This window comes from Ichthyophthirius multifiliis (genome assembly GCF_000220395.1).
Source record: "Ichthyophthirius multifiliis unplaced genomic scaffold scaff_1120509251055, whole genome shotgun sequence".
NCBI classification, from domain to species: domain Eukaryota; phylum Ciliophora; class Oligohymenophorea; order Hymenostomatida; genus Ichthyophthirius; species Ichthyophthirius multifiliis.
The window spans coordinates 6,014-19,339 of record NW_004086246.1 but is presented as its reverse complement, the minus strand read 5'-3'; the positions used below and the strand labels follow the sequence as shown (position 1 = coordinate 19,339).

The following is a 13,326-nucleotide window of genomic DNA, read 5'->3' as shown; positions in this document are numbered from 1 at the left end:
TCTTAGATTTCTTTTTTGGCCTGAATTTCTTTTTTTTCCTAAATTTCTTTTTTGGCCTGAATTTCATTTTTGGCCTGAATTTCATTTTTTTCTTAAACTTCTTTTTTTTCTTAACTTTCTTTTTTTTCTTAAACTTCTTTTTTTTCTTAGATTTCTTTTTTTTCTTAGATTTCTTTTTTTTCTTAAACTTCTTTTTTTTCTTAGACTTCTTTTTTTTCTTAACTTTCTTTTTTTTCATTTTAATCTTATATTTTATATTGAACCTTTAGATTTTTTAGTTCTATTTATTATTAATTTTTTTTTTCTTGTTTTTCATTTTTATTTTCTTCTACATTTTTATGTTTTTCTTATATATTTTGATATTATTGTTGTTCTTATTTTGCTTATTAAATATTAATTTGTTATTGGATATTTTCTTTAACTTTTTGATGGTTTTATTATAATTAATCATTAGATTTTTTTTCTTCTTTTACTTCATTTTTTTCATTTTAATTTTAATTTTATTTACTATTAAAACTTTAATTTAAATTATTATTAAAATTTTCCTTTTAAATTTGCGTTTTTACTTATTGAATTTCAATTTTTTTCTATTAATTATCATCTATTTTTAATTTAATTATTTCATCTTTTTTTTCTTAATTAGAGACTTCTAGTTTTTATTGATTATTTTCTTTATCTATTTATTATTATTTTTCTTTCATTTCTTATTATTATATATTACATTTTTTAACACTTTCATTTTTTTCGTTATTACTTTCTTTTTTTATAGAATTTTCTTTATAAGGACTTTCATAGTCTGTTTCTTCATGTATAACCTACATAACTTAATTTTAATTGACTTTATTTTCACTACTTTCATCCACATTTTTCCTAAGTCCATTACTAAATTCTTAAAGAACGTATTCTAAATTTAAAAAGTTAACATTTTGATTAATTTAATATGAAACTTAATAAATATATTCAATTTAATTAGAATCTAAATGATTATCAAGATTATTTATAATTTATTCAAAATTATATTTAGGAATATTTTTTAAATTATAAATTTCTAAATTTTAAATAATTATATCTTAATTATCTTTAAAATACTTTAAAAAATATTAATTTATGTAAATAAATATATATTATAAATAAAAAAAAAAAACTTAAACAATTTCACTATGTAATAATGGATTTTATTAAAAAGAATATATTTCATATTATCCAATTATTCTTCTTAATAAATTCTTTATTGTGGAAATTTTGTTATGATAATTATTAGGGCTCCTAAAAAAATTATCTTCTTTACAATTAATACCATCATCAATTAAATAAAGACATATTCGTTTTAAATCTTCGTCATTTGTTATACAAAAAGGTTCACTTTTATTATTAAAAAAAAATATATATATAAATATAGACAGATATATATATGTATATTTAAATACAAATATATACTTTAAAATATATAAAAATATATTTATATATTAATTTATATGTATATAAAAATTTATAATTATATAAATATTATAATTTTAATTTAATCTTTATTACTTCATTAATATTTATTTCATTTCATCATAAGTAGCTGTTTATATTTATTATTTTTCTTTGTTATATAAATACTTTTTATATTTTATTTTTATATAAGAAATTAAATATTACATTTTCTAATTAATTATAGCTTATTTTTTTATATCTTAGTTTATATTTTAACTCCTTACTTATTTATTAAAATTCTGTTAATACAATATTTGATTTTTTATGTTAAAATAATAATCCTTATCTAGGTGAACCTATCATATTAATAATTTATTAATCATGTCTATTAAATGGTATTTCAGAAGTATCATTAGCTATAATACTCTTTTTATAATAATATAAGAAAGTAAATATATATATAAAATAAAAATATATGTATTTATATAAAAATAAATATATAAATGTATAAATCTATAAATTTATAAATCTATAAATCTATAAATTTATATACAAATAAATATATATGTATATATATATATTTATATATATATATTTATATTTATTTATATGTGAATTTGTATATACATTGTTTCCTTTTTCATGATTTTTTTTTTAATTCAACTTCTTACTATTTTAATAATATTGATCGTATTTTTCTTTTAAATCGTCATATAAATATTATAATTTTTCATATTTAATTTTATAGAAATCTTTTTCTTTAATTTATAAATTTATTTTTTCTTGAAATTCTTAAAAATTTTCTTTTATTTTTTATTCTAGTTCATTAATCTTTTTTTCTTTTAACTGAACTATTGTTTTTTAATTATTACATTCTGTAATTTTTTTCTCAAATTCTATTTTTAATTGATTTTCGCTTAAATTTATATATTTTTTTTAATTATGTTATTATATGTCTTTGTATTAATCTAATTCTTTATCCTTTATATATAAATATAATTTATTTTTAATTCAAATATTATAGTTTTATTTTTTTATTACTTTATCATTTAATAATTTTTTATATGTTGTTTTTTCCTTTACTAATCTTTAAAGTTATCTTTCCATTTCTTTTAATTATTTCTATATAAATAATAATTATTTTAATTTAAAATGTAGTTTTTGTATTTTATATTTTTCTAGATTACATCTTTTGTTTCTAATTAATCTTAAATTTAATTATTTAATTCTTATATTTATTTATTCTAACTTTTCACATTTACAAACTAATTTAATTAACTTAAGTATTTCTCTTCAATCGATATATTATTTTCATTTCTATTTTTTTGTTAAAAAAAAAAAAAAATTCAATATAATATAAAATAACTAATATATATGCTTTTTATACTCTTCTTTTTTAAGATTTAAAGATTATTAAAGCATTCTTTTTAATCTTATAGTTTCATCCATATAAGATTTTAGTTCAACCTATTTTTTTTTTATTTATAATCTATATATTAAATAAAATATTTATTTTTATTTACTTCCAATTCTGATATTTTGGTTAACTTAACATTTCTTTTGAATTAATTCATTTATTTTTCTTTTGTATTTAATTCAACATTTAATTCTTGTACTTATTTTTTTAAATTCGGGATTATACAACTCTTTTTATATTTTTTTTATTAAATTAATATATATTTTACTTCTGTTTAGGCTTATATTTATGATGTATTTTTATTTTATTTTTAAAGAGTATTATCTTATATATATTATTATTATTTTCTTACTTTCTTAATTTCTTCCTATATATATTTATTAAAATTAATAATATATATTTTAATATAATTTAAATATATATAAAAAAATCAAAAAAACTAAATAAAAACCTATAATCCCCAATTAGTAGCTTTTAGTTTATAATTTTCATTTTTTAATCTATTAACCATATTTTTTGTTATAATTAAATCTTCATATAATCTTTCTTTATCAAAAACAATTTATTTGGGAATAGTTTTCGAATAATCTTTTGCTTAAAATTCAATCATTTATTTTCTTTTGTTTTTTTTAGATAAAATAATGTATTTTTTATATATAAATTTACTTTAATTAGATACTAGGCATTTTTTCGCTTTTTTATAATTATGATTAAGAATTGCATGCAAATCCGAGTTCTTACTAAGTATTTTTATTATAATTCATACTTACTTTTCTTATATTTTTTTGTTATAAATATTTTTATTTTGTTTAATTATAAGTTACTTAAAATTTTAAGTAGTATTACTAAAAACAGAATGCATTTCATTATTATTATTATTGATATCATTAAGTTATGAATACAATAGTGATTTTTTATTTATATCTGATTCAGAATTTTCAGCTTATTAACCTTAAATATAATGACGTTTATTTTAAAAAGATGTTGAAGGGCGAATATGTTCTGACATTTTTTATTATTATTATTATTTTTGTTTTTGTTTTGATTATATATTTTCAATTTTTTTTTTTTTTAAAAATATAAAACTTCTTAATTTTATAATAAATATTAATATTTAAAAAGTATTTTGAAAAACAATTTCATTTTAAAATAAAAAATTTATTCATTTATTTTTTAATTAAGAAGTAAATAAGTAATATATTAATATTATATTCATAATATTAATTTATATAGCTAATATATATAAAAATTTATATTATACTTTGATTTTTAATTATTAAGTTTTTATTTTAAATTAAGTATATATTATGTTATGTAAATTTAATTACTTTTTTTAATATACATAATTAATAGTTTTATATGTAAAATAACAATTTTTTTATTTATAAATTTAAAAAATGTAATTATTTTAAAGTATTTTTATTATAGAATATTACATAAATAAAAACAACGAAATTCAAAGATGTTTCTTTTGCAATTTATTATTTAAAAGCATTCAATTAAAAATCTCAGTTTTCGTAAAAAATTAAATAAATTTTAAAACAATACTTAATTTTGTAAACCTTAATTAATTTTAAATAATTTTAAGTTTTTTTTTATATATTATTTATTAAATTCATAAAATGAATATTAACATAAAAATATTAGATATTAATTAATTTAAAAAACTCTAAAAAATATATTTTCGAATATATAATGCTGTGAAAACATATATATTAATAATTTAATAATTTTAATATAAGTAATTTATCGATTAAGTGTTTTTTTTTAATAAAAAAACATAAGAATAAGTAATATTTTATTTTTTTTATCCTTAATAGACTTTAGTTTCTAAAAAAAAAATTTTTTTTTATAATTATTAATAAATTTAGCTTTAAAAATATAAAGATTTCTTCTTCTTTTATTTAATTTTTAGTAATTTTTTTTTTTTTTTAAATTTAATTTTTTTAATTTAATTTATAAATATAATTATTGTTCTCTATAATTTCTATTATAAATAAATTTATTGAACTAAGATAAGAGAATATTTTAATATAGTTAAAATTAATTAATTTTATTTAAATAAAAATACCTAATATCAACTCCCTTTAAATATTGAATAAAAGGCGTGCTAGTAAAATTTAAATCAAATTTTACCTTAAATATAGTCAAGTTCAGATTTTAATTAGAAGCATTAAACTAAATAAAAAAAAATATATTTTTTATAAAATAATTTTTTATAAAGATATTATAAATTTTTTTTATAATTTTTATAGTTTTCTATTTATAAAAATAAATTATATTTTTAAAAAAGTATTCAAATCTAAATACTTGTTGTAAAAAAATATTTATATTTAAATAAATAATAGTATTATATAATTTCTATTCATTAAAATTCATGATATTAAGCATTAGATAATATTATAAATATAATTATATATTTAAAACTTTACTTTTTTTTTTTTCTTTAGAAACGATTGTTTTTTATGCTCATTTTACTAGTCTGAATCTTTGTTTCTTTAGTATTTTTAAAGATTATTTAGTTACAATATTTGTCATTATACACATTTTTATGAATTATAGTTAGATTTTTCTATTAAAACGGCTTATATATAATTATTTATTATATTAATTAAATTAATATATAAATAAAAGGTTTTTTAGATATTTTTATGTTTTTAGGTTTATAAAAGATATAAAAAATAAAAGTTAATTATATATAAAAAAAATTAATGCTTTTTATATTTATTAAATTAAAAAAAAAATATTACAATTTCTTAAGATATATTTAATTAAAAGTTAAATTTATATAAGGCATTTTAAGTCTTCTTTTTTTAAAGAAAATAAAAAATTAAAACTATAAGCTTATATTTTTAATTTTTTTATATAATAAATATTTTTTTTAAAAAAAAAATTTCTATTTTTAAAGGTAAATAAATTTATTTATTTTAATAAAAATTTTATAGTAAATCGCACTATTTATTTATAATATATATTTTATACTTTAATAAAAATTACTATTAAATATTTATTTTTAAATAAAAACACTTATATAATTTAAAGTATTTTAAATATATATGTTAAACCTAAAATAAAATATAATTTTTTTGAATAAATTTATTTACATTTTTTTATATTCAAAATATTATAATATATCATTTTTTTTTTGTTTAAATAAATAATATTTTTTATTTATTTTTATTTTAAATAAAAATTCAATAAAATTATTTATTTAAAATAATAATTTAAAGGATTAAATTTATATTATTATAAATAAAAAATTTGAAATATTTTTATATTAATATTTATAGCATATCATATTACTCAATATTTTAATTTATTTTCTTCTTTAAAAATAAACATTATTTAAAAATATATTTTACAAAGAAAAAAAAAAAAGAAAAAAAATACTATAATAAATAAATTATTTTTATTTTTAAATCTGCTTATATATAAAATGAACTAACATATTGATAAAAACAATAGTTTTTTGTAAAAAATAGATATATTTGGCGCTTAAGTATAACTACTATTTAATAAAAGTCCAAAACATAGAACTAAATTAGGAGGATTAGTAACTATATTTATATACACATTTCTAGTATTTGAAATATATTTAATATCTAAATAAATATATTATTCAGATAATCCAAGAGTGATAACATAAACTAATTTTGTTCAAGTTCCTGAAATATATGAATTAAATCCTTAAGTATTTAATTTTGCAATTGGAATACAAAATTTCTAATCTAAACATTTTTTTGATGAAAGTATATATACTATTGAGGCTTATAAAAAACACATTTAAAAGAAATATAATAATGAGTCAGGAGTTTATGAAACGTAATTTCTTAGTGATTAAATAAAACTAGTAAGGTGTACAAAAGAACATTTTTAAGCTAAAGGTTCTTAATAATATTTCTTATAATTAAAATACACTGATTTATATTGTTTTGATTTGTCAGAAAAAAATTTAGCTATAGAGGGAGAGTTTAGTGCTTAAAAATATTAAGGAATATAAATATTAGTAAAAACAAATAGCAAGGCTAATTAAAATGATATTAATTAAAAATTATAAAACTCAAGACTTGCAGCTTATTATACAGATTATGTAGTTTAATTGACTAATAAATATGAGCCTTTTTAAGCAGTTGGTAAATAATCTTTTTGGGTCTCTGGACCTGAATTTTTAAAAAGCTTAAATCTTTCTTTTAGGAATACTTATTTGGACTCTGATTTCGGATTTATTTAAAATGATATATATAAATAAAGAATTCTTTAATTTAGTTTTGATAGAGAATAAGTAGTTCCTAAAACTGAAAATTTAATGTATGAATTGTATATTTCTTTTGAAAAAAATAAAGAAAACTATTATTATAGAAGTTATTAAAAAATAGATTATTTTTTATCTGTTTTAGGAGGTATTTATAATGTACTTATATATGTTGGAGGCTTTATTTGTAGACCTTATTCTATATTGGATTTATAAAGGAATATTTTAAATGGGATTTTTAGTTTTGGGTCTTAAGAAGAAAAATAAGATAATAATACATAATAAACTAATAGAAAATAGAAAAGGTTTTTTCAAAATTCAAAAAATAGTATTATTTTAAATCAAAACTCAGTACGGAAAAAATATAAATCAGAAATAAATATTAATAAAAAATCTGATTTTAAATCATTTTAATCTAAATAATCAGTTTGGTTTTCTTTTTTAAGAAAAAAAAATGGAGAAAATGAGGGAAAATAAATGAAATATTAATAAGAAATAAATTAATTATTTAAGACGAATTTTAAAGAAATATAAATTAAATTTTTCGATTAAATATTAAATTATTTTAAGTATTTTAAATGTTGTAAAACTAAAAAATAAAAAATTATGGACTATAGTATGTCGAAATTATATAATTTTATTGACATATTTTATATTGTAAATAAATTGATTGAAATTGAAAAGCTTAAATATTTGCTTTTAGATAAAAATTAAAAAAAACTATTTGAATATATACCAAAACCAATTATTAATTAATAAACAATTCAAAAGTTAGATTTTGATCAATAAATAGGAATTTTATTTGAGGATAAAAGAAGTATAGTAACTAAAGTGAATGAAGCTTAAGATGCTTTTAATGAAATTTATAAAAATAAAAAAAAAAAAAGCCATATTGATATTAAATTAATGGAAATGCTAGATTCTAATATTTTCAGAAAATTTGAATAAGATTAAATGATTACTTTTAAAACAATATCATAAGATAAAGAAAATAAAGAATTCAAATCTAAATAATCTAATGCCGAAGATGAACAATTTTAATAATAAGATTAATAACTAGTTATTAATTAAGAGGTTTCGCCTACTCATTTAGATTTAGCTATTAACCCTATAAAATATAAAAAATATTTTCATTCTAATGATATTAATAATATGAATTAAAATAATGGATATAGTGTGTAAAGTTTAAGCTAATAAGTTAATAATTAATAGTAATTAATTTTAGAGTAAAATAATTAAAGATTATAATGATAAATTAAACTTTTCTTTTTTTTTTATTAAATTTTTAAAGCTATTATTTTAAAAATATTTTAATATTTTTTTTTTTTTTTAAATTATTTAATTATTATAAAAAATAAAAAATATTATTTTATTTATGTTTTTTATTTTTTTAATTTTTTTGTATTATATAAGAATTATTTTGTATATAAATTATAATATATATATTATTTATAAATTATTAATTTTTAATAAAATTAAAATATATATTAATATGATTATTTTTAAATATTTATAATATATTTATTTTTAATAATATTATTTTGTTTTTAAAAAATTATTATTCTTAATATATTTTTATATTTAAAACAATCTTTAAATTACAGTTCTTTAAAATTTAATTAGTAAAATGAAATATTATTATCAGTATTAAAAATAAATATACTATAAAAAATAAATATAAATAATTATAATTAATAATATATAAATTAAATAATAAATATAACTATATTAATATTTAATACATAATATATTAGATTTTTTTTTTTTTTAATAAATTAAATTTATTATTTTGTAATAATCAATAATTTTAAAAAAACTATTAATAAATATTTATTTATAAAAAATTATAAATAAATTTAATTTTTTATTTAAAAAAACCAATATTATTTTTTTTGAAATTTAAAACTCTTTTTCAGAATTAATTTTTAAATATCAAATAGTAATCTCAAATAATTAATATTATTTATTAATATGAGAAAAAAAACTATAATCACTCTAAATAAAAATTAAATTTTTAATTTAATCTATTTTTCTATTGTTATAGCTATACTTATATTTATTATTATATAATAGTCATATTTTATATATTTTTTTTTTTTTAAATCATAAAGTCTTTCTATATTATAAGAAAAAAAAAATATATATATATATTTTTTTGTATTTTTTAAATAGATAATATAAATGAATTTATTATTTTATATTTAAATAAAAAGCAAATTTAAATATACTAAAAACTACTATTTAATTAATTTTTATTAATTACAAATACTAATTATAAATTTTATATTTTTTATAATAAAAATTAATATTTTTTATAATAAATATTGATATTTTTTGCACACTCTTAGATTTAATAAAAGCATAAAATATGTTTTGAAAGGAAGAATATTTTATCTTTTTAAATATTTAATTTTTTAATATATTTATAACCCCACTTAAAAATACCAATGTTTTCAGTTAAATAAATTTTAGTTTAATGTCCTGAGAAAAATTTGATTTTCCTTAAATATTTTCGTTTGTAATAATAGGCTTATATTTCTAAATACTATTCATTTTACAAATTAAGAAATTTATACTATTGAGGTTTGGAGAAAAAAATTCAATTAATTAAAAAGTGATTATTAATTAAAATTACTTGGTAAAAAAATAAATTTAGTTTAATTTCTAATAAACCATTTTTAAGTAAAAGAGGAGGAGGAGGGGGGGGGAGGAGGAGTATAAAAGTATTTTTATTAATTACTACATAAGAAGTTATTTTACTTTTAATTTATCTGAAAAAGACAATAAGACAAAAGGTAAATTTAGTGCCTAAAAACATTAATGAGTGTAATTATTTTAATAAGTAAATGAAAATTCTGCGTATAATGTTATCAATAATTAAATTTAAAGTTATGTGCTAGCAGTTTATTTTATAGACTATATTATTTAATTAAAATATAAGGACAATGAATGCCTTTTAATATGTTTGAAAATACTATTTTGAACTTCTCGGCCATAGTTTTTAAAATATATTAATTAATAATTCAGAATTACTTATTTGAATATTATAATGGGATTTTTTAAAAAGAATAAAAAATAAAGAATAATTTCATATAGATAGAGAATAAATTAATAGTATAACATAAAATAAAATGAAGAAATTATTTTTTATTAAATTTCGAAAAAAAAAAAAAAATATATTATTAAAAGGAATATTATAAAATAAATTATTTTTGTTTCTATTTTTTAGGAGGAATTTAGAACTTTTATTTTATTTAGAGTCCTTTGTTTTTAAAGCGGTATTCTATTTTAGATTTTTAAGGAAATGTTTTTAAATAGGAATTTTAGATTTGGGAATAAAGGAAAAATAAATGGAAACAAAAAATAATAAAAAAAAGCATTAAAGTTTTAAAAAACCGCATTATTTTAAATTAAAGTTATTTAAAGAAAAAACAAAATAATTCTAATTATAAAAACTAATATAAATGAATAAAAATAGACGATATATAATAATACTCTTTAATATAAGGGCTTATTTATATTCGATAATCTTTATTGAAAATACTTTTTTCTATTAATACTAAAAATAAATTAAATGTAAGAATATTAATGCTTTTAATTATAATATTATTCTATTAGTAATAATTTTTAAAGAAATTTAAATTATAATATAGGATTATATCATAAATTATTTCTTTTTTAAAAATACTGAAATAAGAATATATAATTTTAATATATTGAAGTTATATAATTTTATTTATATAGTGAATAAATTATTAAATATAATAAATATATTAATATATAACATATATATAATTATTTCTATTATAATTTTTTATAATATATTTTTGTTTTGTTTATATATATATTCATATTTTTTTATATATATACATACTTATATTATTTATTTTGTATATTAGAAATAAAAATAAAAATATTAATAGTATTTTTATTATTTAATTATAATAATTTTTTAATTTAAAAATAAAATAAAATATTTTTATTATAAATATAATTTTATTTTAATTTTATATAAAAGCATTATATAATGCTTTTTTCATAATATTAATTTATAACGAAATTAAATTAATATATATAAAAAAAAAAATAACTTAAATAAATTATATAAATACATTATATTTTTCAATTTTTATTTTATCATTCATAAGAAAAAAAAAATATATATATATAAATTATAAAAAATATTTACTCTTTATTAATTAAAATAACTCTCCTTCATATTTTTATTTTATTATTTTATTTTTACATTTTAAAAGTAATACATTCAAATATTTAACATTAATTCATAAAAAATATTCAGATTAAAAATGATATTATAATTTAAAAACTAATAAAAAAATATAATTTAATAAGAAATTATTTATATAATAAATATATAAGTAATATTAAACAATAATAAGTAAAACTAAAATTTATAAATAAAATATATTTTAATTTTATCTTTTACTTCAAATTATATATTAATATAAATATAAATTTTATTATTATTATATCTTTTAAATTTATATTTGTTCCAATTTTTTTTAAATATAATTTATTTACATATTTTATTTTTTTTAATATAATTTATATTTATTTTAATTTATTATATCAGATTATATATCCTTTTTAAATAAGAAAAATTAAAATAAAAGAGGCATTATAATAATCAACTATATAATGCATCATATAATAAAATAAAAAAATATATATAATTTAAATATTTATATATAATTAAAAAAAATAACAAAAAATTATAGTTTCATAATTTCTCAACATTAATTTAAAAGAAAAAAGCAATAATAATATGCAACCATCCCAAATAATTCCTTTATAAACATAATCTCCTATCGATAATAGTTAATATATCTAAATAAATTAATAAAAGTTTCCTACTTAAATGAATTAATAAAATTAACATAATATCCAAAAGCGTCTCCGTTAAAAATAAATAAAAGTAAAAGATGTAAAACACTAACGTTTGATTCCACAAGAAAACGCCCGAAATCTAGACATAGAAGGTGGATATTAATCTATATTATTTAGTTTGGGAAAATGTTTAGGCTTTTTTGGTTAATGGTGTCCTTGCTGTAGTAATCCATTTTAGACAGTATAAAAGTCAAATAAAGCCATATTTGAGAGATTTGGGAAGTATGTAAAAACAGTAGAAGAAGGCTATCATTTTGTAAATCCATGTACTGATAACTTAATTGTGATGGATGTAAGGACTTAGACCATTGATTTGTCAAAATAATGGGCTATTACTAAAGATAATATCATGATTGTTATTGATGGGGTTGTTTATTATAAAATTAATGATTGTAGATAGGCACATTATTCGATTTTTGATATAAAAACTTCGGTTTCGGAAATATGTATTAGTTCTTTAAGAAGTATTGTGGGACATTTCAGTTTTTAGTAATTATTAGATAATAGAAGGTAAATGTAAGAGTAAGTTGAAGATTTTGTATATATGCATGTAGAAGAATGGGGAATAGAAATTGAATAAATTATTATTAAAGATATTACTATGGAATAAAATTTAGCTAGTTAATTAGAAGTAGCGACTAAAGAAAGAAGATTAGCGAAAGCAAAAATTCTAAACGCAAAAGTAGATGTAGAATCTGCAAAACAATAAAGATTAGCAGCTGATTATATGGATTCAAAAGCTGCGATGTAAATTAGATATTTAAATACTCTGGAAAAAATTGCTACTAAAAGCAAAATTGTTTATTTATCAGAATGATTAATAATTTATATTTTTTTGAAATAAAATTTATATAAATATTGCTTTTTAATATTTTTTATATATATAAAAATTAATTATTTGAAAGAAATAAAAAAATTTTATGTATTTATATATTTAAGTATATTTTTTAAAAAAAATATAATGTTTTTTTTATAAAAAATTAATTATTTATATATATTAAAATAATAAATAAAAAAACAATATATAAATTATATATATATATATATATATTTAATATGTATATTTTCTTATTAATTATTGTTTATTTTAATTAAATTATAATAAGATTATTTAATTATACATTTTAAATTAATTTTATAAATATGCATTATCATTTTTCTTACTTTTAAGCAAATAGCAAATATTTTCATTTTAATATCTACATTAGTATTATAAATAATCTAATTAGTATTTAATATTAGTATTTTGGAATAATATTATAACGAGATTTTAGATTAATGAAGATAGCTTTTATTATCATTAACATTATCATTAATTTTAATTTATTAT

General features: G+C 14.1%; 1 protein-coding gene across 1 annotated transcript, besides 27 other annotated features; it reads left to right on the top strand. All coding sequences in view use genetic code 6, as the record gives it.

Moving 5' to 3' along the window:
* Positions 1-236: part of a microsatellite that runs on past the window's edge.
* A 257-nt stretch (positions 237-493) lies between these two features.
* Positions 494-540: a microsatellite.
* Positions 541-1,444: 904 nt separating this feature from the next.
* Positions 1,445-1,504: a microsatellite.
* Positions 1,505-1,910: 406 nt separating this feature from the next.
* Positions 1,911-1,969: a microsatellite.
* Positions 1,927-1,985: a microsatellite.
* Positions 1,979-2,020: a microsatellite.
* Positions 1,979-2,030: a microsatellite.
* A 591-nt stretch (positions 2,031-2,621) lies between these two features.
* Positions 2,622-2,663: a microsatellite.
* A 541-nt stretch (positions 2,664-3,204) lies between these two features.
* Positions 3,205-3,260: a microsatellite.
* Positions 3,227-3,259: a microsatellite.
* Positions 3,261-4,762: 1,502 nt separating the features above from the next.
* Positions 4,763-4,794: a microsatellite.
* Positions 4,795-5,025: 231 nt separating this feature from the next.
* Positions 5,026-5,064: a microsatellite.
* Positions 5,065-5,692: 628 nt separating this feature from the next.
* Positions 5,693-5,777: a microsatellite.
* A 421-nt stretch (positions 5,778-6,198) lies between these two features.
* Positions 6,199-6,223: a microsatellite.
* Positions 6,224-8,566: 2,343 nt separating this feature from the next.
* Positions 8,567-8,619: a microsatellite.
* Positions 8,620-8,751: 132 nt separating this feature from the next.
* Positions 8,752-8,811: a microsatellite.
* Positions 8,759-8,811: a microsatellite.
* Positions 8,760-8,804: a microsatellite.
* Positions 8,783-8,839: a microsatellite.
* A 523-nt stretch (positions 8,840-9,362) lies between these two features.
* Positions 9,363-9,424: a microsatellite.
* Positions 9,425-9,472: 48 nt separating this feature from the next.
* Positions 9,473-9,514: a microsatellite.
* Positions 9,515-10,834: 1,320 nt separating this feature from the next.
* Positions 10,835-10,872: a microsatellite.
* Positions 10,842-10,881: a microsatellite.
* Positions 10,882-10,890: 9 nt separating this feature from the next.
* Positions 10,891-10,957: a microsatellite.
* Positions 10,958-11,029: 72 nt separating this feature from the next.
* Positions 11,030-11,082: a microsatellite.
* Positions 11,083-11,765: 683 nt separating this feature from the next.
* Positions 11,766-11,813: a microsatellite.
* A 697-nt stretch (positions 11,814-12,510) lies between these two features.
* Positions 12,511-12,813, top strand: IMG5_135440 (spfh domain band 7 family protein; the record flags this gene model as incomplete). Its single annotated transcript, XM_004031845.1, has 1 exon — positions 12,511-12,813. The coding sequence occupies one exon, from the start codon at positions 12,511-12,513 to the stop codon at positions 12,811-12,813; it is 303 nt and encodes a 100-aa protein (XP_004031893.1).
* A 203-nt stretch (positions 12,814-13,016) lies between these two features.
* Positions 13,017-13,060: a microsatellite.
* Positions 13,061-13,326: the final 266 nt, after the last annotated feature.